The sequence below is a fragment of the Phalacrocorax aristotelis genome, chromosome 7, assembly GCF_949628215.1.
Source record: "Phalacrocorax aristotelis chromosome 7, bGulAri2.1, whole genome shotgun sequence".
In the NCBI taxonomy this organism is placed as follows: Eukaryota; Metazoa; Chordata; class Aves; order Suliformes; family Phalacrocoracidae; genus Phalacrocorax; species Phalacrocorax aristotelis.
The window spans coordinates 51,247,766-51,274,607 of record NC_134282.1 but is presented as its reverse complement, the minus strand read 5'-3'; the positions used below and the strand labels follow the sequence as shown (position 1 = coordinate 51,274,607).

At 37.0% G+C, this 26,842-nt stretch overlaps 1 protein-coding gene across 19 annotated transcripts in view; it reads right to left on the bottom strand.

Annotated features, from left to right (window-relative positions):
* MEF2A (myocyte enhancer factor 2A) overlaps positions 1–26,842 on the bottom strand; it is a 90,749-nt gene that overhangs the window by 15,771 nt on the left and 48,136 nt on the right. For 6 of the 19 annotated variants that reach the window (XM_075100664.1, XM_075100668.1, XM_075100673.1 and 3 more), the window contains exons 4-6: positions 11,574–11,705; positions 8,005–8,224; positions 7,723–7,782 (exon numbers count right to left, since the gene is read on the bottom strand). In XM_075100664.1, the coding sequence (XP_074956765.1) occupies positions 7,723–7,782; positions 8,005–8,224; positions 11,574–11,705 (412 nt within the window). Of the gene's footprint in view, positions 1–7,722; positions 7,783–8,004; positions 8,225–11,358; positions 11,509–11,573; positions 11,706–26,842 lie in introns of all 19 variants that reach the window. The other 13 variants (XM_075100663.1, XM_075100667.1, XM_075100670.1 and 10 more) reach the window with 4 other exon arrangements.

The following is a 26,842-nucleotide window of genomic DNA, read 5'->3' as shown; positions in this document are numbered from 1 at the left end:
GCGGCGTTGAGATGAATTTAAACTTCAGAACAATAGCACTTTGTATAAACAATGGAGTTCTGTATAGCATTTTAGTCTATCCTATGATACTATTTCCTGCCCTCTGTTTTCAAGTATTTCAGTAGCTCGTGTGTTAAATCTGGACAGTGTCTTTCTTCCACACCCAATACAGTCATTTCCTGCAGCCCTTATTACGAGGCTCTGCCAATCCTTCAGAAACATTTCATGCTTTTAGTGGTGCTGTCAAAAACAACAAACTCCCTGCCATCGCCTTTTCTGTGCAGTATCTATTCAGCAGCAGGGCAGAGTCAAAGAATTTGTTCTGACAAAAAGCTGAGCATTTCTTAAAATGAGTATTTGGAAAAAAATATATTAAGAACAGGAGAAACAAACAAAAAAATGTCGTAAGTGTGCAGTACTATGGGTGTTAATCCAATAGTGGCCCTTTGTTGCGCACAGCAAGCGTTGAACATTTAGTAAATGCTGGAATATCTATATTGATTATTTGAAGAATCATATGCTGGGGCTGCAATAAGACTGTAGAATACTCATTCTTGATATGAAACTTAAAGCCTTTATTCCTGTTAATAATCTAATAAGAAAATCAAATTACAAGTTAAGAGTGAAAGGATAACTAAAAGCACGGTATTTCTTAGAGTAAGGTCAGGAGCCAGAAAAAGATAATGATTACAGGATGATGCAACCAGACGGCAGTTTGCCAAACTGAGGCTTTAATAACCCCATAAACTCTATTTACTATTTTGTATGACACACAAATTTTATCTACCCCACCCACTATAGATCTTCCCCAAAGACAATTACTTTATATTAAAAAAAAACATTATCAAACTGAAAAATGGAAACAGAATATAAAATCCTATAAAAGTGTAAAATAAGAGTACTGTTTCTACCTCCATTGGAAGAGTTTTAGTTAATGCTTTAAAACAGACTATGAAAACATGTTCGAAACAGTTCTTTGGAAAACAGACCCCAATGCAGAGATAAGCTCTCAATTATATGAATCATAATTTAATTAGATTTTATGACAACAAACATTGCCCGTGTATATTAGCCTACTTGTATTTTAGTCAGAAAATGTTTACTTGAAGTAACTTCTTTTCTGAAGCTAAATGTTAAAACCCATCCATTTCAACAGCTGTATATTCTGCCTTCAGAAACATAATATAGCTTAATCTCATTTATTGCCCTGCAGCCCAAGATGTAGCATTCAATTACATGAGCCAGGCTCATATTTCACTATATAAATCACATCAGCTGAAACAATGAACACACGTGGCTGAAAAGTACTCCGTGTACTTATTGCTACTCAAGGAATAAATTACAGTCATTGACGCCATTAATCTTTTTTTGTGGTTCACCTTTGGAGAAACTGAACAGTTATACACGGTTCTGGAAAATAATTGTAAGCAAGCAGCTAAACAATCTAAGATTAAGCAAAAATAAGAACCATAGTAAAGAAATATTTATGCCTCAAATTACATCATACAACCCAACAAATGTCACATAATTAGAAGTAAATTGAAAATCATGTTTGCAATAAGCCATCGGTTCACTACACATCTAGAAGACCAGATAAAAACCTATTGAAGTAAAACATTTTCATGTAGGACCTTGGGTGGAATGGGACAGGGGACACAGACATATTGCAAGCAAACGTAACAATAGCATTTCTACGTGCATCGGTTGTTCAATTTATTTACTTTTTTAATGAGAGCTTTAAGGGGAAATAAAAAAAAACCCACAGCATATGCCATTCATACCATGTCCATCCTTGCACAGAAGTCGCTGCCAATTCTACCGTCTTTCAAAAATGCCTACAGTCTCTCTGCTAGCATTGGATAGAATTTACTATAACATCTCAAGGAAGCCAAAATGCATTTCCGCTTACCTTTACAAATCAATACGTCAGATAACACTATGATTAGAATTAAAATATACCTTTGACAGTATTATAATATTTTGAAACATGTCTAACATGTAAGAGTTATAATTCTAAGGCAGTACTTCAGATATTGAGACACAGCAACAAACCACGCATGACCAAGTGTCAAGGGAATGCTTACTCGTGTTGCAAAACTAAAAAAAAAAAACACATTTCCCAGGTTACTGGAAATTTTTTTTTTTTGCCTAAAGCTACATAAAAGGAGAGACAATTTTCAAGAATGTTTAGAATTTAAATGGGCCTTCTTCAAGACCAGAGCTGTTATTCAGAATGCAGCAGCAAACCTGAAACAAAGGCATACTGCTTTTGTATCTGAACGTTATTAAACTTTGTGTGAAACATTAGAAGTGGCAATTGGAAGCCTTTTAGGTCTTTTGTCAACTAGACAGTTTATAGCTAATGAAATCAGAGTTCAACTTTCCAAACTTGTTGATTTCTCTGTATGTATACAAAGCAAGGTAAAGAATGGCAAAGAAAGGACAACAGAAGTGATATGTTTAGAACATCTGACCAAATGTGGTAGTGTATCCTGCGCAAGGTGAATGTACCTGAATTTTGCAACATCACACAAAACAGATATGCTGCAATACTTTAATCCAGCCAGAAGATTAATAATTTGTTATACACGTGGCAAATTCTAACTAGAACTGTCTTGTACCTCTCAGTAAATCAGAAATTATGGTAAGATAATGAACACACATAACAATATATGAAATCTCAACTAAAATCTAAGGTACTTCAGGGGCTGAACTAATCACACGTGGATGGGTAGCTTCCAAGGAGAGATCGCTACCATTACAGAAAACCAAAAAACCCCAAACAAAAAAAGCCACTAAAACAAACCACCTCAAATGCTTTCTTCTACCAGCATGTTTTCCATGCTCATTTCAGCTAGTCACTTCTTGTGAGCTGATCTAACCAGAGGATGATAGATGGATCAAACTGTTACGTGCTGACAGCATCTAGCAAAGGAAAAGGGTTGAGCTTGCACCCTGTGAAACAGCTGGTCGGCAGTCCACTTTCAGTGGAACTTGGAAACCGCAAGAGTAAATAGGCTGCTCTCAGTGTTCTTCAGGGATCCTTCAACTTCTTTCTTCCTTGGAAAAGGGTGAAACACTGACTGTTGTATTTACCTGCATAATCTTATAGATCAGAGCAAGGCAAAACATTATGCCAACACCATTGACATTACGGAGCAAGAACCTTTGTCTGCTGCGTTTAGCACCAGCTGAACACATGTTCTTAACTCAAACCACATTCAATAGAAGCTAGGAAGAGATGCTGTCTAGTGAAAGACTGCCTGAGGCAGATACTACCTGTCATGCAGAAGACAAAGTACAGCAGATAAGAAATGCCACCAGTAACACATAACCTGAAGTAGGAATATGCTCAAGGTTTATGGCTGCTTTCCTAAGGTGGACGTCTACAACAACTGTGCCATGCTTTTTAGCTGATGCAGATGATACAGGCTGGTGAGTTTGAGTGTCAGGGTGGAGAGAGCAAAAAAGTCTGTTTTCTTAAGGAAGAGGCTGATATCAGTCCAGTTTTGAGCAAAATTTGCAAGAGGTACGCTTTTCCAGAGTTAGTCGGATACTTCTTGTTGGGCTATGTCATTTAATAAACAAATCAATATGAATAGAAAGATATGCACAGAAAGCTGTTTTGTTATTGAAGCCTTCTGGTGTACTCTTAAGAACTGCAGCATATTAACCACTTAACTCAGACTTGTGAAAGACCAAGCTGAAAGATTCTCTTATCCACAGACAGGCAGAAAAAGCTCTCCCAAACAGCCGAGCCCTCAAGACAAAGGGAACCATTTACAGGTGGGGCCTTTCAGTTGTCTATCTTGATCCCTTTCTGGCAATATACAAGCAGTTTACAGGTGCGTGCAAGCTGTCAGTTGCACCTCTGCTTAATCCTTCCCGAGGCCAGGATAAAAGATCACACATGATCTAGATTGGCTCTTAATAGACACCAATAGCTCACAAGACAGTTTTTCAAGCAGGGATATTCTTCAGCTCTATCCCAAAGAAATTCTGTATTCTTAAAATTACTTCAAATTCTCAGAACCTGAATATTAGCAAGGACATTCAGAGAAGATGCAGCTCTGGAACAAAGAGGAGAAATTCAGTACTCTAGACTACTAGATCTTATCCATTCTCCCGATGATACAATTATAACAGGAAAGATAATTTCCCAGAAGATTAACTGGGTCCATAATCTGCATTACCGGCCAGAAGGACTACTTCACTGACAAAGAAATGTATAGACAGATAATATTGTGTCCTTGGAAGATAATAAAGAGCCATCACTTACAACAATTTCTTCAAAATCACCTGGGACTGGGAAGAAGTCAGGGAACTCATTTTAGTTCAAAGGTCTCAGGGTTAATGGTTTTCATGCAGCCTTGGCAATGACAGCCAGCTCAGGTCCTTTGCATGGTTCTAGCTCAATGCCATACATGAAAGGTATGGAAGAAAAAGTAGAGATTGGGTAACAGTGGTACGTCTTTTGAGCCCTTCTGAATCTCAGAGTCCTCAAGATGGGACACCTTCACTGGAAGTGCACTTCGTGGGCAACCTCTGGATGATTCAAGGTGGATGAACCTACTGGAACGCAGTGAAGCGGACCTCATGACAAATTTGAAGGTGATCCATCCATCAAGTACTTTCAGTTCAAAGTCAAAGAAACCCCCCTGTATTTGGGTTCTCAGAGCAAGTGAGGCTATACTCTGCCTAATTAGAATCCACAGTCTTTGGAAAGGAGTTAACACAGACGTGCAGCATGGGTTCAAGCCATGATGATGATGCCAACAAACAGCGAGTTGTACGCATCCTGGTGATACGAGATTCTTGAAGTCTATTAGATGCCCATCACGAACTGAAGAGGGTTTAACACTGACCATGGGCAACAGTATCATGAAAATTCTAGCTCCAAAACATTTGATCTAATTAGCAGAAGAAATAAATTAGCTCAAAAGCAAACACCGTTATAATGCCGGACATGTTTCCCCTCTCAAAACTGATATACTTGCTAAGTAAAAATTTTCAGCAAATGTTTTTTATGTGGTGGGTAAAATCTTTAAAATGTTACAAAATAAAAAAAGCTTTTTCAGAGTTATGACAGCTGCATGTGAAATAAGCTCTCAGTATTATAAAGTGATCACAAAATTTTCTGTTCTAGACAAAAAAACACCTACCAATCTTTGCTACAACATGCAGATATTTTTACTTGAAGTTATTTTCCACAGAAAAACTGTTAAGTTGGCAGATTGACTGCTAAAGCAAATCACATCTATTCCAATCAAGTTACACAGGACTTGAGAAGATTCATGAACTAAATATGAGCCATTTTATGCAACATCTTTCTCTGAACTGGGTCCCAGCTATGCAAGATTATCTTTTCGTAAAAAGCAAGTAAAGGTTAAGGTGTAAATTTCAATGAAATGAAAAGAAAATCTCAAATGCTCGAAACTTCATAGTGTCGAGTAAGACTTGGGTTTTTCCTTTGTCTGTAAGAGGCTATCTGGGAATATGAGTATGCCAGCACTCCATCTTTACCTTTGACATCTCTCCTATAAATTGTGAGCTGCAAATTTGACACATGACTTTTCACAACTATATCCATAGGAGAATCCTCCATTCCTGAGAAGTTTAAAAGAAAAGCTTGAAAACTAAAAGAAGAAAATATTTTAATTGAATTCTACAATAAATGTAGCAAGAAACTAAACCCATTGTTCTCTGCAGACAAAATTAACCTAATATACACACTTCAATGGCAGCTGTCAGGCTCAAATTGAAAAGTTAGCAGATTTACTCCATCTGGTTATGCATGGTTTCTTGATTTGGGTTTGCAGTTGAGAAGACTACTGTGCACCTGACAGTATTCAAAAGAAGCCATGCCATATCCTAGGACAAAGTGCAGCTCTGACAACTTAGGGCACTTTGTGGCTTAGCATTCTGGTGTTAACTAGGTATTTGATTTTTGCTAGAGGTACTTCTTATAGATGTTCCACTGTTCTTGTATAGCCACAGCTCTTACTTGCATGAAAAGTCTTTCTAGAAATGAGTGGGTATATGTATAGCATTTTGGGTGCAATGTTCTGGAAAGTAAGAGATAAGCGATGCATTTTGACTTTTCACATAAACTATTAATAAATGCAAGAAGGAAAACATTTTACTGCATTAAATATGTTCACCAAGCTGCTGTAACTGGGTATTTCTACATTTTAATATTCTATAGCAAGTGTTGCAAACAACTGTTTTATTTGCTTATTGAGAGATGTAGCCTTAAATCTGAGGCTGCTGTTACTAAAGCCTGATTTTGGAAAAGAGGCCTGAAATGGCTTGATAATAAACTTATTTAGTTTGATTTGAGAAATACTATGGAAATCAACATCTGACCTCCACTGTTTCCAAAAATAGTCAGCTTTTTTCAACTGAGGAAGTTTCTTCCATTTAAAATCTTGCTTACCTGATGGAAACCACACTTCAATATTTCATACCTTTGCTGCACATAGCCAAAGAATGGATGAAGAGTGGAAAGTCAATCTTGTGCTTTCAGACTTATAGTTGCAGCATTTTTTATTCATGAATTCAATTGCCTGACTTTATCTTCAAAGAACTTTTTCCCAGTTGCCACACTAAGTAGCCAGTAGGCAAATACTAAAAGGTCAACAGTTGCTTCTCTTGCTATGAACACATACCAAGGAGAGTTATGTGTATTTCCAAAACTGACCTCCAGTTACCAAGACATCTCAAGGAATGGAAGGAACATGAAGGAAGTGGGTGAACTGTTGTTTATTCTGTCTTTCTGCAGCATGATAAATTTCAGTGGCTGCCTGCCCTCTACCAAGAGTACTAAATTTTATTTAAGGGAAACAAAATATTATTTAAATGAAAAAGCAGGGAAAGTGCTAGTCTTTCCCTGCAATATGCTGTATGCTTTCCCAGGGAAGTGGCTGAGTCACCATCCCTGGAGGTAATTAAAAGACACATAGATGTGGTGCTTAGGGATATGGTTTAGGGGTGGACTTGGCAGTGTTAGGTTTATAGTTGGACTCGATGATCTTAAGGGTCTTTTCCAACGAAAATGGTTCTACATCTTTTTACCGAAGACCAAAAAATATGGTGAATTTGATTTTTGGCAAGATTTCTAATTTGTTTTTGAAAGAAATTCTGATCACCTTCCAAAATTAAGACAGAACCTAGCTATCAGCTTCCAAGATTTATTGCTTTCTTTGTATAACAGCTAGAAAATAATTAGCAAGATACACATATGACAATACAAACAATACAGTCTGTATTTTCTTCATTTTGACTGGCACCTCAACCAGTATCAAACATCCAGGTCTTGCGAATACTGAAGTTGAGAACACAACTGAGTTGTCTTTAGCACAATACTTTAGTAAGTGTGGTGAATTTCAAACAAAGTAAGAAATTTGGCAAACAAAAGATCTCTTTAGAGTGGTGTAATTACACCTGCAGAGAAACACAAAAGCAAGAGCAGCGTGCTGCTACTGAAAACCACTAAAATGAAAAATACTAATATTACTGAAGTGGAAAGGGCATGGCAGTAAAAAGTTTAATGCCTGATAAGAATTTACAAGACTTGACAATTATACAGGCTCTAAGAAAATTATGACCTTTGTTCTTCCACAACCACTTTTTCAAAGGAGTCCAAGTAAAAAAATGCTTTTGAGTAACTGTGAAACTAAAACCACAATACTTTTTTCAACAAAGATGTGACACTACACTTACCAACTGGACTGGTACCAGCTCCATTTGGCACTGTGAGGTCAGTTGTCCCCAGCATGCCACCTAGTAGAAGTAAGCCAGAGCATTAAACTAACTTGCTGTCATTACAGTATCATATCATTTTGTACTTTGAAATGTAAGCCATTAAAAAAAGAAAATGCACCAACACCATTAAGAACTTGTTGCTTTTTTGTTTGTTTGGTGGGGGAGGGCAGGGGGGTGGGGTTTAACAAAAAAAAAAAAAAGAGGTTATAAAAGGAGAGCACAAAAGTATTGAAATCTTACCTGCGTTGCCAGTACTCGGTGGTCTCTGAGGTGCCCCAGGCGATACGTTCCGATGAAGGGTGGTCTGAGGTGGGGAGAGCATGGTCGTGTCCGTTAATGATGAACTGGCTGCCAGTGATGGGGATACAAGGGAACTCCCTGGGTTACTGTAGGTTAAAGTGTTGGGATTGGACACTGGAACTGTAACCGACATCGAGAAGTTCTGAGCAGGCAAGCCAGGCTGGAGGAAAGACAACAAGGAATACACACAAGACAACAACATTAGCATTAACTATGTTTGCAGAAATAGCGCATTATAAAAATACATATTAAAGTTTGCCAAGAATTACTCAGATTTAAAAAAGTTAATTATGTTAGTTTTTAAACTCTATTAAATATACAATTTTAAAACATCCATTTGTTGCAGAGTATGGTGGTAAACTCTTATCCATCATATAAATACAGTTCCAAAAGAATTACTCATAAACATCTAAAATACTGGCAATTCAAATACAAAATATTGAAGATATTCATATGAATTCACAAGCTTGGAAATACAACAGATTTATCAGTTAATTAGGATTATTACAAAACAATGACAAGCTAAACGTCTACAAATCAATGAACGGGTGCACCTTCAAAACGTAAGCATAAACATGCATATCAAAATAGTCAGTTATTACACAAAAAAGAAAAAGTTAGTAATAACATTTTCTGTTAATAACCTTGCCAAAATATTGCTACTAATCTCCAAAACTTTCTTTTTCAGACTAAAAAAAAGTAAAGATATCTTTAGGAAGTCGCTAAGTTCAGTAATTTGAATTTAAACATTTCAGTGGTCATTATTCTGAGCTGTGTTCCACAAAACCCTGCTTGAATAACCATTTCATCTTGCTTTTTTGCAAATCCCATTTTTCTAAATTTTAATTTTATAGCATTATTTAAAAGGCAACTATTTTTCTGCAGGATATATGTTTGTTATTCAACAACTGTTTGAATCAAAAGCTTAGATGCCTGCCCATCTATGGTGCTCATTTGGTTATGACTAACTTCTTCGGCCTTTGTCTCATTCCTATCCTTTGACAGTGATGAGTTTCTGAAACAAAAGGGACTATTTTCTTTCACAACTCTCATAATTACTGGAACCAAAACCACAACAGGTACAATTCAAGGGTAGAAAAGGCAGTAGTATTTATTGACAAAAATAGAGATGTAATAGTTTTGATTGAGAGGTCAAATCAGATTTCAAACATTCAAGACCTAGCAAGTATACTTAAAAAGATGCACTTTTGTCATGTGCAGCTTAAAATTTACTTAGAATGATACTTGTACAGTTTTGATAATATTAGAAATACAATAATAACTATATTAAAAAAGCATAATACATTTTCTTAAAAACCCCAAAATCTCTTACTAGTGAAAGTCCCTACTGAAGCATTCCTAAGAATAATTATCAATTTTTGGCACAGATGGTAGGAAAAAGTAATGAAGCATAGAGACATAATGCTAGCAAATCATTCACAGTATCTAACTAATGACAAGCTGTACTGGAATTTGTTTTCACGGGAAACTACTTCAAGAAACTATTTAGTATCTACAAAAAAAACCCCATTGTTTTTAAACAGCACACTGTCAAGTAACTCCAACTAAGCTTGAAATACCTGAAAAGTATGCTTAAAACAATGCTAGAAGCAGTTGAAACATTTTTTCTTTAGGTTTCTCAATATAGCGCTAATAAATGACAGCTTCCCCCCACACCTTACAATAAAGGCTGCCTCTGCCCATCTATGGTACTCATTTAGTTATGACTGAATTCTTCACGCTTTGCCTCATTCCTATCCTTTGACAGTAATGAGTGCACTAGAACAAAAGAAACTATGTTCTTATACAGACCCACAAGTACTGGGAATAGAACCATAACAGGTTCAATTTAAGCTATAAATACAGAAATATAGAGGTAAAAACCAGCGTTGCCTTGTTTATTTACACTGATGTCCACACAGACAAGTTAGGCTGTTCATGAGGACCACAGAACATCAAGGGAGAGCAATTTATCTGTATTATACTGAGAGATGAGGCCTGAAGATGTCTCACAACACAGAAATGTTGGATATCAAAAGCTTCAAAACAAAGAAGGAACAAAAGATATTGGATTTATTCAAGTATAAAGAACTTGCTAAAAGAAGTGATGCTGGGTGTCATGACCGTCCCTTTGCTGTTAAGTCCCCAGAGATGGCCTCATTGCTCTGAACAATGAAATAATTTCTAGTATCAGCAAGTCATGTGGGGACGCACTACTCAATTACCCCAGGGTCTGTGCTGATAAACCTCGCCAGTCCATTTACTGTAATTGCTACAAGATTTGCAATGTTAAAAAATTCAAAGGCTGTAGCAGAGCCCTGTATTAGTTTTCTTAGAAAATACTTCCCCTGTAATACTCAACAGTAATTGTTTTTTGCAGATGGAAATCAAATGCCATGTACACCTCCGTCAAAAACACACAAAATTTACACTCGTGTTATCACCAAACTTATTGAGTTCTGGAGCCCAGTAATTCTCTGGGAAGATTTCTTCTCCACTAAACCTTTTTGCCTTAGACCCCAAGATTGAAGTGGGTATTTGAAACTGAGGAGAACATGAATAATCTGCCCAGTAAATATATGGGGTTCAGACAATGACAATTTCACTTTTGAATTAGATAACACTGAAATGAAAAATGTTCCTCCGTTCACACTATAGGGTAGATCATAGCGCTCTAATGCAATTAAGCGACCCATGGCTGCAAATGGGTTAGGCACTCGGGACATTTTCAAAGATCTTTCAGTGTCCAAGGAAGTATCTATTAGAATTTCAATAGGAGTAAGACACCAATCTTTTGAGACCCCCCATTGTGTACCAGACTTTAGCTTTAAACATCTAAACACCTTTCTACATCCAGTCTTCAGCAACATAAATTCCACTGATTTGATGAAAAAGTTAATCCATTTGCCTGTTTGTAACATACTGTAAAATCTTGATCAACAGACAAAGCGCTACAAGATGCAAATCAACTATCCTACATCCCACAACAAAATCTATCTTTATAGAAATATTTTAGGTGGGATTAGGCAATACAGCTAGGCTCCTGAAATTTAGAAATGTTACAGCATGTTCACAAGGTATGAGAAACTGTGAGTGCGAAGAGAAGCTAGAGATAAATCATCTTATTCTTTATGGTAAAATTAATTTTAACAAGATCAAGTATTGGCACCTCATTTTTCCTCAAAAATATATATTCCTTTCTCAAACCATTACATCCTCATCTTTGCAGTGGTATTCAGTGGTAAGCAAACACTGTGAAAATTCTCATGCACGTAAGAGAAGCACAAACCATACTTTAGTACTCACTGCGATTTTATGATTCCGCATCATATTATCAAACTCTTCATTAATTTTTTTATATTTTTCTTCTGTATGTGGTGTGAGCACATATGAAGTGTCAGGGTCCGGGCTGTCGCACCCTCTGTGTTCCTTCTTGTTCAGAGCCTAAATAATGAAGTTAATAAAAAGGATCAACAAATAAAAAGTAGAGATAAAATAAAAGTACTTACAGGGCCTCGCTTGAAAATAAAATCACTATCTTCATTTAGTTTGCTGAATCTGTCCTCCGATAGTGGACTGTGCTCAAAGTAATCGTCAGCATCAGGGCTCTCACAACCATTAAGGCCTTTCTTTCTTAAGGTCTGAAATACAATTGGAAAATTCACATACAAATCATACTAACTTGCCAAGAAGTTTCGAATACTACTGAATCATTCAGAGCCACTGAAACTACATGAAACTTTCACAGACAAAACTCACTGTTCAACAGACAGGCTTACTCTTTCAAAGTAGTGGCATAGTACACAAACAGAAAAGGTTCATTTAGAGGCACCAACTCTCCCAGGTGCCATCTCATGGGTAACTTTAACCTACACCCACTTCACCTCTCCAGCGTTTCATGCAAAACCCTTTTCAGATACTGGCTGATAAAGTAGCCTGGCATACAAGGAACATTCAAGCCTATGGCAAAGGAGTTAATGTCATCGTTGGTAATTAAAAGCCAGTTTACTGGATTTTTAATAAATTGATTTTGGCACCTCACTTTTAATATTCACATTTTAAAGAGCATACAGTTGAACTTTGAGAAACACAGTGACTAGATTTTTTGATCGCATTCAACAAATGCAGTACATCAATATATGTAACACTTGGTCTCAGCCATTTATAAAGGCAGGCTCTTCCTGCACTTCTGTCATCCCGCACGATAACAAGAACTGCAAAAAATTATAAAAAGAAATTACATAATCCCTCTCTAAAGTGACTTAATTTGCTAAATTTAAGTTTTTTCAGACTCCTTTAGACTAACTTGATGCAACTGCTTTACTGGACTACTTCCTATTTTCTGATGGAGAGCTCACATCAACATGCCCTGGAAAAGAACCCAAACTTGTCTGCAATCTAGGCATTATAAATAAGCTGCTGAAAGAAAGGATGTGAAACTATGGGTCTTGTGGCCAAATTTTAAGATACTGGTATTCCTTGTTGTTTTTCTTTTTCACCCTATTGCACAATCAGAAATCTTACCTTTGCAAGTTCTCATTTATAAAAATTCAAGAATTAAGATCCTACCTATGGAAATATCTTTAATGTTTTAAAAAAGTTTCAAAAGGAAAGCAATGTAAATCTTTAAATAGGTACACATTAGCAGTACATAAGACAGCAGAAGAATTATACATGCATGAGGGGAGTTGTGTTTTTTCTTTTGGAGATAAATTATTTATATTCTATGAATTTTACACTAAAAACCCTGAAGATTTGAAGACCGCACCCTGACACTCTCAGCACCACAAAAAAATAGCATTTGCTTTCCTACAGAAACTGTTTCCATAATACACATTTCTGATTTTAAAAAAACAACTGTTTTTGTTTAGACTACAGTATTTGTCAGCATTTTTTCTTGAAGTGCTACCTACCAACTTTCAGTACAATATAAAGTACACGTGACTTTCTCACTGTTCATATACATGCCAAATATTGACTATCCCTACTTCAGTTTTAAAGCAGTCCTTGAAAATTCTATTACGCCGTCTGAAATTCTTTAATATCACAGGTCACCATAAGCTGTAATTCCTTCTCAAGTTTCTTGGCTTGCTCCCCGTATCCCACACAGTATCTGGAACTCCCACAAATATGTAATCACTAAATCAGCATATGGGGAAAACAGGTGTAGCTTCCTCCAACACCTGTCACAGCACTGATCCTGCTCCTCTAACCAATCAGCTGGACACGTATATGGACTTGGCCATACAAGGGCCGGCTGTTCGGCCTCTCAAGGTCGGAGCCTGTTATCCCTCTCCCAGCCCTTCCTAACAAGTCAGCCTGCCAGTCTTCTACACTTTGATATCAGCAGGGAAAATGTTAACACTGTATAATCTGGATTACACTTAACCCCTGCAACCCACAGAATTCTGTAAATAGAATCCAAATATGTCTTTACACGGTGCTCAGCGTCAACATGCATATGCAGTGCCCAAGACACGACTACAAGCTGGATTTAGATACTATAAAGAAAGATCTTACAAGAAATACACGTACTGTCTAGTTCACCTCCTTTGAGAAAAATATTAGAGCAATTTTAAATATTGCAGCATGGGAGTTCCATTAGTGCTCCTTTCAATATTCAAAAGCTTTGACTGGATTGTTTTAAAGTGTAATGCTGCCAATTTATCCTCCCGGGTCTGTCTGAAAATTATACTCAAAGTTCTAATATAAGGGAAGAGATTCAGTTAAATATAAAAACGCATCCTTCCTCTTGGTGACTGGTTATTTTTGTTTTTGATAACAATGGGGTTAACTCTGCTTTGACTCATGAGGAAGGAAAATGCCTCAGTATCTCCCGTTTAAGATTCTGGAAACCTTCACTCCAGATGGGGTTCCTGTCATTGTAGAAGGATTTAAGCCACAGTTCACTGTTACAGATAGTAAGTCTGGGTCTGATATCCAAAGCTCTGTCTCCTTATCACTAAAACACGAACTGCCACTTTGAGGACCTAACCATAAAAAGCCTACCAACTTTATCATTGCCCAGTAACATAACAGTAAAACATTTCTGCTCCGTGGCTCATACTAACAAGTGGAATGCTGTAATCTGTTCACACGGCCAGGCGAAGCCTACGCAAGACAGCCCAGCTTCAGCTTTCTCACAGGCTACAGAGTGAGACACGATAACAGGCCCTTGCTCAAGGGAAAACAAGGAGGACTGTGACTACTGGGAATCACTCTGTGGGGACACAGGAAAGCCGAACTCCATAAACAAGTGCTGACTCCACCCTCAAGATTCTCTGTAGCTAAAATTTGGTACTTCTCCGGTTAATGTAAATAACTCACCCTCCCTGAGCTATTTTCTTAACTCTGAAGATAAGGGGGGGAATACCATAGTGATACCAAATATATTTGTGCAACATGAAGAGAGTTTTGTTTCTCTGCTGTGATACCCAAGCTTGTTTAGAATCAAATTAAGAGTTTCTGCAGCTCAGGCTAATAAATACAGAACACAAACTTTCTTACTACAACCAGAGGCAAAAGAACATTACATTTGAAGTTTTGCTATTTAATGCTCACTGCAAGTACCTTCTGGTGTTAAGTCTTGTTTTCCAGATCATCTAAGGGAAGATGTAGCCTTTTGAGTTAATCTGTTACTTTCCACTTCCTCTAAGACTTAGCCAAAATTACTGGAAATTTTTCCAACATGTTTGCCAACGTGCCGTATTGTGCCTTCAGTAACTGAGAATGTGCAGCTTTGATACGCGTTAACTAACTGATGGGAGAAAAGTACTGACTTTTGTCAGAACATAATGCAAAGCAACCAAGGCAGGTATGAAAGTGTGGGGTTTCTCTGGGGTTTTTTTGGTTTTGTGGTTTTTTTTTTTTTTACCCCCCCTTAAGGAATCAAGCAAACACAATGATATAGTTGTGTGACATACAAAGCTGCTGTACAAGTGTTCCAGACAGCTGTGGTCATCCTGATATTGCAGAACGACCCCGAAGTTTTAAACTGCTTTTGTTCCACAGTGTAAAACTGAAATAGGCAAATATTATAGCTTAGTTTAAAACAAAAAAATAAAATAAACTAGTATTAGTGGCAGATCTTAGAAAACATTGTATGAGAACAGCTGGACTAGCTATGGCAGGTTTAAATTATACATTCAAGCACATGGTACATGAGCCCAAATATTTTCCTGAACTTCCCCATACATGTACAAAGTAAATTTTTAACTGCACTGCATTTTGCTAATTTAAGAAAAGAATCATGCCTTGGCAAGAAGCATTTAAGGAACAGAAGAAGGGCTTCTTGCAAAACAAAAACAAAATAATTAGCTTCTCTCTAAAATTCAGTGTAAGTTTTACTGAGACTGATAAAACACATACCAAAGAGTACAAAAACATAAGCTATTCATTGTATGACCCATGAGGAACAAAGATGATATTCAACTGTCACAGTGTAATTATCTTAGCATAAACTTCCTTCCACAAAATCCAACAGAGAAACACGAAATGCAGAAGCTTTAAGCCCACTGAGTCTCCACAGCACGATATCAAGTCACCACCTTCTCAAAGGCTTGTTCCAGCCCAGCTGCACACAGCTTCTCTCACACAAACTTACACTGGCTCAATAAACTGGTCATCAGCAGTTCTGGAAACCAGAAACTCTGAACTAATAAACACAGATTACTGCTACCAGAGATGAAGTTAAGCGACAACCCCCAACTGTTCTCCCCATGAAAGATCCCATTTCTTAGATCTGACTCTGAAAGGACATGTTGCTAATGGTTAAAAGAGCACAATCAGCATGTTTTGTGCTCCGATTCAGTGTGTGTGGTTAAAAAGCCAAGACTTCTGATATTTGTAATCTGGGCTCCTTACCAGCTCTGGCAAAACTGTAGAGAACTTGATTATGTTCATTGTCACCTCAGGAAATAATATTTTTCTGCCTTAAAGGAAGAAAGTAGGATGACCTCATATGTAAGAAGTGTTATGAAGTGCAAAAAAGGGTCAATTCATTCAAAACATTTTCAGTGTTGGGTTTCTTGTAATATTACACAAAAAGGAAATGGTCTTTGCTATCAATGCTACTACGTATCATGTTAACAGCTCTATTTTTGAACTTACTATTGGAGCTGGCCAAACAGGCTTTTTGTTGGTGTTTCATCCCAAATGATGAGGAAAAACATTTCCAAAATTTGACTAAGATTGAAATAAAAAGTGATTTCCCTTGGAAAAGGCAAACCTTTCACTCAAAACCTGTGGCTAGTTCTGTTGCTATTGTTGCAGTCAGAGCATTGGAAAGCTGTGAAGCAGCACAAACTCGGAGTAAACACTTCTTAAAAAATTGTAATCTAAGAAAGCATAAATATTCTTCAGGCCTGAAGTAATGTGAAGGCTCCACTAGTACTGCCAAATATTACTGCTGCTCCAGTAGGCACATACACGATGATTATCAAAAGGATAACCAATTAAACAGTTCCCTGATGCTCTAGAGAGCTGCCATGCCATAGCGGGGAGGGAGAGGACACTGCTGCTACTTGCACCAAATTCCAAAGGCTCCTCACCCACAAGTGCAGTCACCGAGGCCTCACACAGCTCTGTGCAAGAAGAACGGGACTGAGCATCACTTCTTCCATGATGCGAATAACAATAAGATCTCTGAGGCAAAAGATTGTGAAGTTGCAGTCACACCAATAAAATGCAAAAGCCACTACCCATTAGCCCAGGTGCACTAGTGCTTTTCCTATCGATGTTCAGGAACAAAAGAAAAATAATTCCTAAAATAGAGATCCAAGGATAACCGATAGCTATTTGGCCGTACGGTAGCCTTCAGGATCAGTCTCACATTCCACCTCTGCAGATGATTCTAGAGATCCATGCTTTAAGGGAACTGTTGAAATCTGTGGGAGCAGTTTGACAAGCTGACTGACAGTAACAACTTACTGCCACAGAAAGTGCAGGATCCTAGAGACCACCCTTACACCAACTCTGAAGCTTGCTCAAGCCTGCAATAATTTTTTTTTTTTTCCCTCCACTAAAATGACAGAAAATTCTCCTTGGCCATCCTTTAACTTATTTTTCCTAGATTTCTTTTCATTTATAGCAGGAATAGGGTGGTTTTCCAACGTATGGGCTGAGCACCACAGATGCAAAGTAGGCAGAAGTAGTTGGAATGGCCTGCCCTTTCTGGCAGCAGCAAACCATTGCCTCAGCCACCACTGATATTCATATCCTACTTAAAAAGCCATACCTTTTTTCTGAGATAGTCACAAAATGAAAGACAAATACAGTAGTCACAGCAGCAGACTCCTACCCAGTTTTCACTCTTATTATGTGAAACACCAGTGAGAGAAAACAGGGCATATTCCTTTAATGCAGTTCAGCTCCCTTCCCACAGTGGAGAGAGACTTCAGCGGCCAAGAACTACATGTATCACTACAGACTTCACATATAGCAAAAAGTCATGCTGAAAGCACGACAATTGCTTTATTATTTGCTTCCTGTTACATACTATTGCCAAGAAGTTGAGCCTAAAACCAGGCCAGATTTTTTCTTCTTTTGTAATATGGAATACTTCACTTTCATCACCCTGAACACTTCTACAGTGCATCATCCTTTACATATAGTCATATCTCCCTTATTATGTATAAAACATACCAAAGTATCTGAGGAGTATTCTTAGCCACTGAAAGCTATTTACTGTTTTTAAACTTCCTGCAGGTCAGTTTGGCATCAGAAGTACATCATTTCTGTTTCTTTAAAGTAATGACATGGTTCTGCAAAGTCAGAGCATGACCCTGCAGCACTGGGTGTAAGAATTGTACTGCTGCCTAAAATACAAGCGGGAGCGAATCCTAAGTCCAGTGTATATACCAAAAGTGAACAGCCAGAGAAAAACCATATAATTCAACTCATTAAGGGCTTCACAGTTAGATGTACTGGATTATTTTATGCAATATTTAGAAATTTTGTAAGCTTTCCTCAGGCTCTATTAATATTCTCAACTTCAATCACTGAAGCATCTGCAAATTTAATTATGAATATGTTTTCCTTTCCTTTGAGTTAGAAGGCTACTTAAAGTTTAGCCCTAATACTATTCATTTCAGTACCCTCAACACATTTTCAATTACATTTTGCTATGCTACCAGTTAGCATTTCGCATTCTAATTATGGTCACAAATACATACATCCCAGAACAGCACAGTGAAGCAGAGTGGTGCCCAGCTTTCAAAACTTCAGTGAAATGCACAGGAGGTCATATTAGATTATGACAAATGTTTCCACAAGCTAAGCAACTCTGAGAGCTTAACTTCTTAAAGAACAAGGCCTCACCAATCTTTCTGGGGGTAGGCTCCCCAACCACAATAATGTACACTAAGCAAAACCTGAAGAATTGACACACGCTACTTTTAGCTTGCTTAAATAATATTTTCCATACCTGTGCTCAATTAGTAGTGGTATTTCAAAAGTAAAGAATTGGTATTATGCAAAAATATCCAGACACAAAAAATTGACTATAGTAGTTTAACAAAGTTTGCCACAATTATTATATTTCTTGGCCAAATATTACAGTAAGTTAGGAAAAAAAGGAGGTTTAGGATTAATTACTTACTCCAGGGTTTTACAAACAAAAAAGTTATATGCCTGCCTAGCAACAGACCATAAGATACAAGGAAGAGCCCTTTAAGCAATGCTCTGCTATGTTCAGTTTTAGACAAAGGTATTCATCATTTACAGATGAAAAATGTTCATGATTTGAAGTTTTATCAGTGTCCCTGTTATATACCACTCTAAGAAAAGACACAGTCTTGTTTCAAATGCTGGAGCACTTCCAGGATCTGGCAAATTTTAACATGTATCCCTGGCTTGCCAAACATGAAAGCTAGCTGTCAAATTCCTCCAAGATATGATAAAGATGGCACTCAGGATTCAAACTCTTATTTATAAAAATTAACACATACAAAAGGTTTTTAGACATGATACAGTACAAAGCTTAAATTCTAGCTTGAAGCATCTTTGCTGTGAAACATTTTGAATAGATAAACCACAAGCAATTACTAAAGAACAATAATTTTATGGGCTATAAAATCCACTTCTCTTTCCACCCCAAAAAAGTTACACAATGCACTGGACTAGAAGGTATAGGAAGGGAAACTGCTTGCTTGTATTTGTGATTTTAGAGAAACATTATCTGTAAATTGTTGACTTCATATTGCAGTTGCTGACCTACAAACAATCTGGATTGCTCATTCCCCAAATGAACTTCTTGAGACTTGAAATTATTAGTAACCCATTAGCATCAATAATACTGTTTCCACAGCGAAAGCTAAGCCAAGCTTGCAAAGTCTGGTATTTGATGCATTTGTCTTTTATTTTCTATACAACTTACCAGACTACTGAATTTTATATCGCTAAGCAGTTTTTCATTTTACCTGTTTAAACAGAACGTACCATCAATGAGATTCTTCCCTTAAGAAATACTAAATTGCCAGTCTAAGTCAATCTTATTCAACCTTTTTATTAAAAACAAAAGACAAAGTAGATCATTCCTCTTCAGGAAGCAGAAATTATTCCTTAGCATATAAATTAAATATATTTTATGGTATTTTCAGGGAATGCAGTCTGCAACAAGCCAAGTTAATGGTAGAATGGTGTTTTGCTTGGTTTTAAGTTAGAATGTCCAAAGAGATATTTTGTGGTACAGAAATGCTTTTTTCAATTCTTACTCAAGTGACAACATATATATGTACATACACATCCTCCCATATAGACCTCTTCACATACTTGCGATGGTTAAAATACAAATCAGCAACAGCAGAAGCCGACTCAATGCCTCCTTTCAGCAACAGTATATTGCAGATAAGCCATATGGAACATGAAAAGTTTCCAAGTGTAGCAACCCATCTGCATAATATCCTTCATAATCTTTTAGAAGTTCTTCTGTAAAAATATTATCTCTTACTCAAGTTCGCCAAGAAAAATTTTCTAAATGCTGATTACAATTCAATGATATAAAAAGAATGGGTTTCTTTTGGTCTACCTGCCTATGCAGTATTGCTATTTCAAACATTTCTCGTCCTGAATTCCTCCTTACAGCTTGAAAATTGGAAAGGACAACAAACTATTTCAAAGTCCTGGTACTCAAGGTGACTTAGTATTATCAAAACAGTAATTACTACACAAATAGCAACTATTCCCAAAGAATACATTTAGTGGATTCTAAGGATTTAACCAATTTATAAAATACCATTCGAATGTAAGATTATGGGAACTGGCTACACAAATGTGTACCAGAACAAGCTTCAATTGCCTTTAATATTGGCATAGAACAGCCATTTTGTTTCACCTAAAATATGTCCAGCTGGAGACACAAATAGCTAGCAGTATGTGCAGGCACATGTGCGCACTCTGAACAGGTGTGGTATGTGCATACCCACACATAAAAGCATTGTCCCAGTTCATAACATTATTGCAGAGTATTTACCAAAAAAAACCACCCCCCCAAGTCCCCTCAAAATGAGCAAGTTGAATAAGACAAATGAAAGCAGGTACTTGAAAACACTGACTGAGATAAGTATACAACAGGAAGCTGCAGGCCTCTCCCGAAATGAAGTAGGGTACAAGCAGGTAGATCTTTATTTGTACTGAATAATTAGCAAAATAATTAGAATGTAGAACTTCAAGACACAAAGCTGTAATACGTATGTCACAACTCATGTTTTGAATACTGAACTTCGCAGTTACATGTCAAAGGAATATGCTTAATATGTTTTTCCTTGCATAACCTTCATTTAGAGTGAATTATTCAAAAGCCAAAGCAACTCTTTGAAGGCTGTCCTTAGCTAACCTGAAGAGGGGATGGGAAATCAAAGATTGGGGGAAAACAAAGGTGGGACCCAGTGAGGTAGAGAGAAAAGGCTGCGCGGCACTCAGGGACAGTGAAATATGAGTAAGCTTTACTCTGTCATGTGTCATCCATGTCAACATTGGGTAAAGACTGGCTCTTGCATACTTGATTTTTTCCTTTTTCACAAGTCACTATACTCAGCAAGTACTGAATTGTAAGTGAATGCAAAAAAGAGCAGGGCTTTAAAATGGCATTGGTTTGTTACGGTTAGAAGAGCTTTCAGTGGGACAACGTGAGAGCGCTTTGATCTAAACAAATCTTTGCTGTATTCCCACTGAATCTGAGAGTTTGTAATTAACAATATATTATTCCCTTCCTATTGAAAGTAACTGATCAATAATTCCACTAAGACACCGTTTAAATGTTAAAATTCACACTACTGCCAATTTAACTGACGTTCCACAGTCCATACTATAAATTACAGACATGTAAGCTCCTGCATAAAATATTGTACAACTGATATAACCTCAACAAAATGTAATAAGTGTCACCGGTAAGTCACAAAAAGACATTAACACTGTATATGTATTGATTTATAAGTATGACAAAGAATAAGAATGATATGATGTAATAAGAGCTGTTAGGAGATTGTCTGTACCACAAGAACTACCACCATTAACACTTTATTTGGGTGATGAAACAGATACTATACAAAGCATACCAGGTGAAAGGATCAACATGAAGCCCTTTGTTCAGGTGAGTGTTGAGAATATTACAGCCTAAATGGGCCACACTACTAACAGTAAAATGCTGGCAAAAGAACAAACCACAATCTCCATCATATCATCTGAGTTATCACACCCACAGGTCTGTTACCTGTCTGGGAGGTTTTATGACAGTATGAAGATCTAGGCCATTTCTTCTCAGAGGCTAGAGACGTTCCCCAGCCCTCTTCTGCAGAAGCACCATCAGTGTAAGGCCCAAACATGACCATTATTCAAACAAAGTATCAGAAACTTCAACAGAAACACAGCTTGTAAACATGCTGAGGTCCAAAAGGCAACTAAGAGTGAAGCATCCTATAGATGATGCTCTTCCTCCTTTTTGACAGTTGATGCTAAAACACTGGCTGATGAATAGCAATGATCAAGCAGCTAGCATTTCTGCTGTCCCTTCTGCAAGGTGGTTAATCCCTGGCAGACTGGGGGGGTTGACAGCTGAAGATACTAGCAAACCTGTGAGCCTGAAAGGTAAAAACTGGGGTTACATTAACTCTCCACTGAAATCAAAAGCATCATCAGAAAGAAGAGTCATTTCTCTTTCTGTAGTTCCAGAACATGCGTTGTTCTGGGGTCTATTCTTTCCATGCACAGCTTGTATAAAGTCACTCAGTCCTGATTAACAGATGCCACGGTCCTCGCTTTGAAATTGCAAAGTAAAAAGATACTATTCTAACTGTCAATACAGAATTTCAAAAGCACCACATTCTGCAGCAATACAAGGGCTGCAGCATACGAGACCAGCACAGCTTGAAGAACTTGTTAATACAAGTAAATAATTCTGTCTTTGTGTGACTGCCTGCATGAACTCCAGCATTAACACAAGCAGTGAGCTGTTACAGATTTTTCTTGGGAGTCGATTTTCAATCCTGCTTAACACAATGTCTCCATAACAGCTAAATCCAGAACCAGATCTTTGATCACACTGAGCAGTGGGTGTGAGAGCTAGACTTTGTGTGTCCACCCTATAAATCTCAAAAATATAAACACTCTCCAAACACACTGCAGAATCAGTTGGAAAAACATCACTTGCACAGCTGGTAAATAAATACAGGACTTCGTAACAGAGGAGAACCACTGTTTTTATGTAGCTGACCAGCAGCACCTATTTAAATAAATACTAAAAACAGTCTCCAAGGAAAAGGAGGCATATGCGTTCTTCACCAAGAATAAAAGCTATAGGCACTTTTTTTTAAAAAAAATAGCTGCTTTCATTAAGTTTTGGTTCTCTGGGATGTGCTATCCATGTCTCTACTACAAACAAATATATAAACATGGAGCCTTAATCACCCTTTGCTTCTAAAGGAGCATGGCAAGTAAGAGCTAGAGGATGTAGGAATCACTCCAGCAAACCCTCACGGGCCAAAGACTCCCAGATGCAGGATGGATACTTAAAGAATCTCTCAAAACACTCTTAGTTACTCCACTTGAAAGTGCAACTTTACTTTACAAACGTGTAGAACAACTGACATACTTTAGCTTCTACAGCTCAAAGTTTATATTTTAATAAAGATTTGTGAGGAAGGGTGGAGTAAATATGGCACTCTGCTAACTTGTCATACAAACCAAAATCAAAGGCAGTTATAGGAAACACATGAGAAACACTTAATATAGCCATAACCTCAAAAAAAAGAAAAGTCCGCCTAATGGCAAGTTTTACATCATTAGGCATCATTCAAAAGCACACCAGCTTAAGTTTTCTGCTGTAAAATGAGCAAAAGCAGAAGCTTGATTTATTCAAACCTCATCCCAGTCAGTTACACAGGTACCGCGAACACAAGTTTTGCTCTTACAGCTTTGGGCCATTGAATATTTTGATCTATTCGAGGTACATCTAGATATGGCTCACTGCAAAGGAGAGCACAGAAATCACACAAGCTAGAAGTAGTTAACATTATGTAATTAGAATCCAAAATACTTACTATATTCTTTGGCATTGGTAGATATTTCTATCTTTAATGGTTAATATGTTTGGAGTTCAATGAGATACTTATGAAATTCTTACATATTAACAACTCACATTACTACTGGGAACTGAGGAAAGAATCTTTAAGTAATACTACTTTCTGTGTAGATATAACCTACACTTTAGGATGATGATGACAGGCTCATACCCCTGACAAGCAGGACACTGAACCATCATGCCCATAGTCATGTCAGAACAGTTCTGAAAGTGACAAAGACCGAGATCAAATCTCTGGGAGCTTTACTGATTATGAGTAGCTTGTAGCTACATATGCAGGTAGTGACAGGAACTGAATCAAGCCATGCTTTTAAAACAATTTAAAGAGAACTGTTATCTGTGCTTAGAAAAAATTGCTACCTAAGTGCCTCTACTAATGCTACTCCAGCTCTGTTCCGAACTTTTATGTTCCACAATGGTGTTAACAATTCATTTACTGTACCTATTAAGCTGCATCTATTTATTGTTATTTTGGGTTTCATGTCAAATCCAGGAAAAAAGTTAACAGCATTTGATGCAGGCAGGAAGAAGAAGAAAGGAGAAAGTTTAATGTGTTAGTTATCTATGTATGCATATCTCATCAGATAACTGTAAGAAGGTGGCAGAAGAGGAATAGATGAACAAATTATCTCTGGTCCATGAACAGAATTTAAGACACTGGCCAAGCATTTAGCTCACAGGACAATTAACCATTTCATTAAGACAATCAGGTCAAAATGCTAATAGCTTGCAATGAGAAAAGGTAACATTTAAGTGTTTTCCTTTTACTAACTATATTTGGACCTATGATATCATCTATTCCCTTTTAAGGAAAGAGAAACAAAAAAAGGAAAAAAAAATCTCAAAGAAAAACATGCTATTATGACCAACTCAAACTCTTGGTGTGCCTCCTAGATGAAATACAAAGTTATATTGGTTCTTAAAATACATCCACATCACCTATCAACAGGGTTGCTTCTGCAGAGTTTTCGGTAGACAGGTACCATACAAAGATCCTCTACTAGTATTTGACACAGATTTATGATTCTGGCCCTCACAGCAGCACAGCTTCCTGACAAGCCGTCTGATTTGATTTGAGATTCTACTGATGCACAGCCAAGTAAGCTGTTGCTCATCAATTAAGTGATTAGCTTTTTCTGTTAATCTATTAAAAAAATAAGGAGAACATCACAGCTAATTTCATTTCACAGCTTTAAGATAATCTCACTAGTATAACTGTCATAGGACAGAGAGAAATCTGAACTGGAACTACCTACAACAGCTATTCACAACCATTATTAGCATGACACTTCAGAACCTATATATAAAGATGCAGTCTTTATATATATATATATGTATAAATATATATATGCTTTAATTAGTGACTAAGCTAAAATTAATCAAAATTCAGCATACCAGTACAGCACAGTAAGTTTAAAACACCAGCACTGTTTTAAAAGGTAGAAGAAATCTAGTGTTCTTAACCATAAACCACTAAATTTAACCAATGGTTTATACATGAGGAAAGTGTAGCTTTAGATTATTTGCAGGCAAGCCAAAGCTATTAAAAAAAAAGTTAAGTCTATCCTACTTCTGGCAGTTCTTTATATATCAGAAATGAAGGAATGCAAAAAACTAGGAACAAAAACTATCACTATCAGCTTTCTTAGAGTCACAAACAATATGTAATTTTTTTAAAAAGGGCATGTCAGCAATAGTCACCAGTATGCACAAAGCCATTTCAGCATAGGCAAAGAACTAAAAGGATATTTTGAAGTAGAACAGTATTACCAAATGCAAGAATGGACAAATTGATGTTAACAGTAAACAGCTCAAAATTACTTTAGGGATTAACTGTTGAACTTAAATCTCCCAAATTAAAATAAAGGGAGAAAGCAGAGAGACACCATTATGAGTGGTAATTGTTCTGCTCAGCACAAGATACACAGGTGTCTCCTGTCACTGTGTTCAAAACAAATATTTGCTACCTCGATCACATTGTAACTCTTTAAAGGAAGCCGTTTCTTCCTGAACCCTGACTGGGAAATAAAACCACAAAGCATAACCTGTTTAGAAGCCAGGTTTATAGTAAACATTTCTACTAGTAAAAATACATTAGTATATTATATACAGACACACATTTTAGATACGTAATGTTTTTGACAAGTCATATTCCAGACCACTTCAGTTTATGCATTTTCTCTCTTTTAAAGGTAAGGTAAAAGTGAAATTTTAGTCCTTAGGCATACATGAATCCCCCTCAATCACCTCCTTAAAACGTCTCAGAAGGCATTTGTGTGCCATCTCAAATTATTTGAAATGTTATATGCAGTATAATTACATTTACATAATCATTTAGCAAATCAAGTCCAATAATGCCTACATTTTCTTGTGATGCATGAGCAGATTACAAAGTCACTTCCTTACTTCACTGAAACAATTTTTAAGCTTCTTCCTTCTTTGAAATGTATACCAATACTTCCACAGCACGGTCCCTGCTATCTGGAGACCAAAGCAAGTGGTCCAAACAACAAAAACACATGATAATACTAATCATACTACTCATATGTAATTCTTCTATCAGCCCTAAGCTTCTTGCTCTTTTCTTTCCTTTTTCCCTCCTAAGTCTAGCCCACTTGGGGCAATTCTCCATCTATCAAATATGAAGGAATGTGTAACAAGGTTAACTAACCAGCATTGTCAATCTTCCTACACAATCTCTAGTGTGTGTCTAACCATCAACATTCATGTTTATCGCATCTCAGCACTACCTCGGTCGTGTGTGTTAGCTAAAGCTGTATTGCTATTTCACGTAAATTTGGAGACTTGAGTCACCTACATTAAGGATCAGTTTTCATCTTCAACTGAAGCTGGTTGTAGAGCATTTTCCTTTTTAAAAATGTGTTTAAGAACTCATCACAAAACTTCTTTTATGAAACATCTCAGAGAAATGTATTTTTGAAGGATGTGACCCAATTTCCACCATCTTGCTTTTTAGTTTTGAAGAACAAAATATGGAAGACCAAATTTCTCGCCAAATGCATATCTAGATTGGATACACCAGGTATCCACCAAGGAAGGAAATAGGATCAATTAACTGAATGTCTTTCTCATCTAATTTTGTATGCATGCATCCATGTACACCAAGTTACAATTCCCAGATCCTCAATTTCCTATGAAGTTCACCCAAACTTAAAAAAAAAAAAACAGGAAGCCATGAACCAA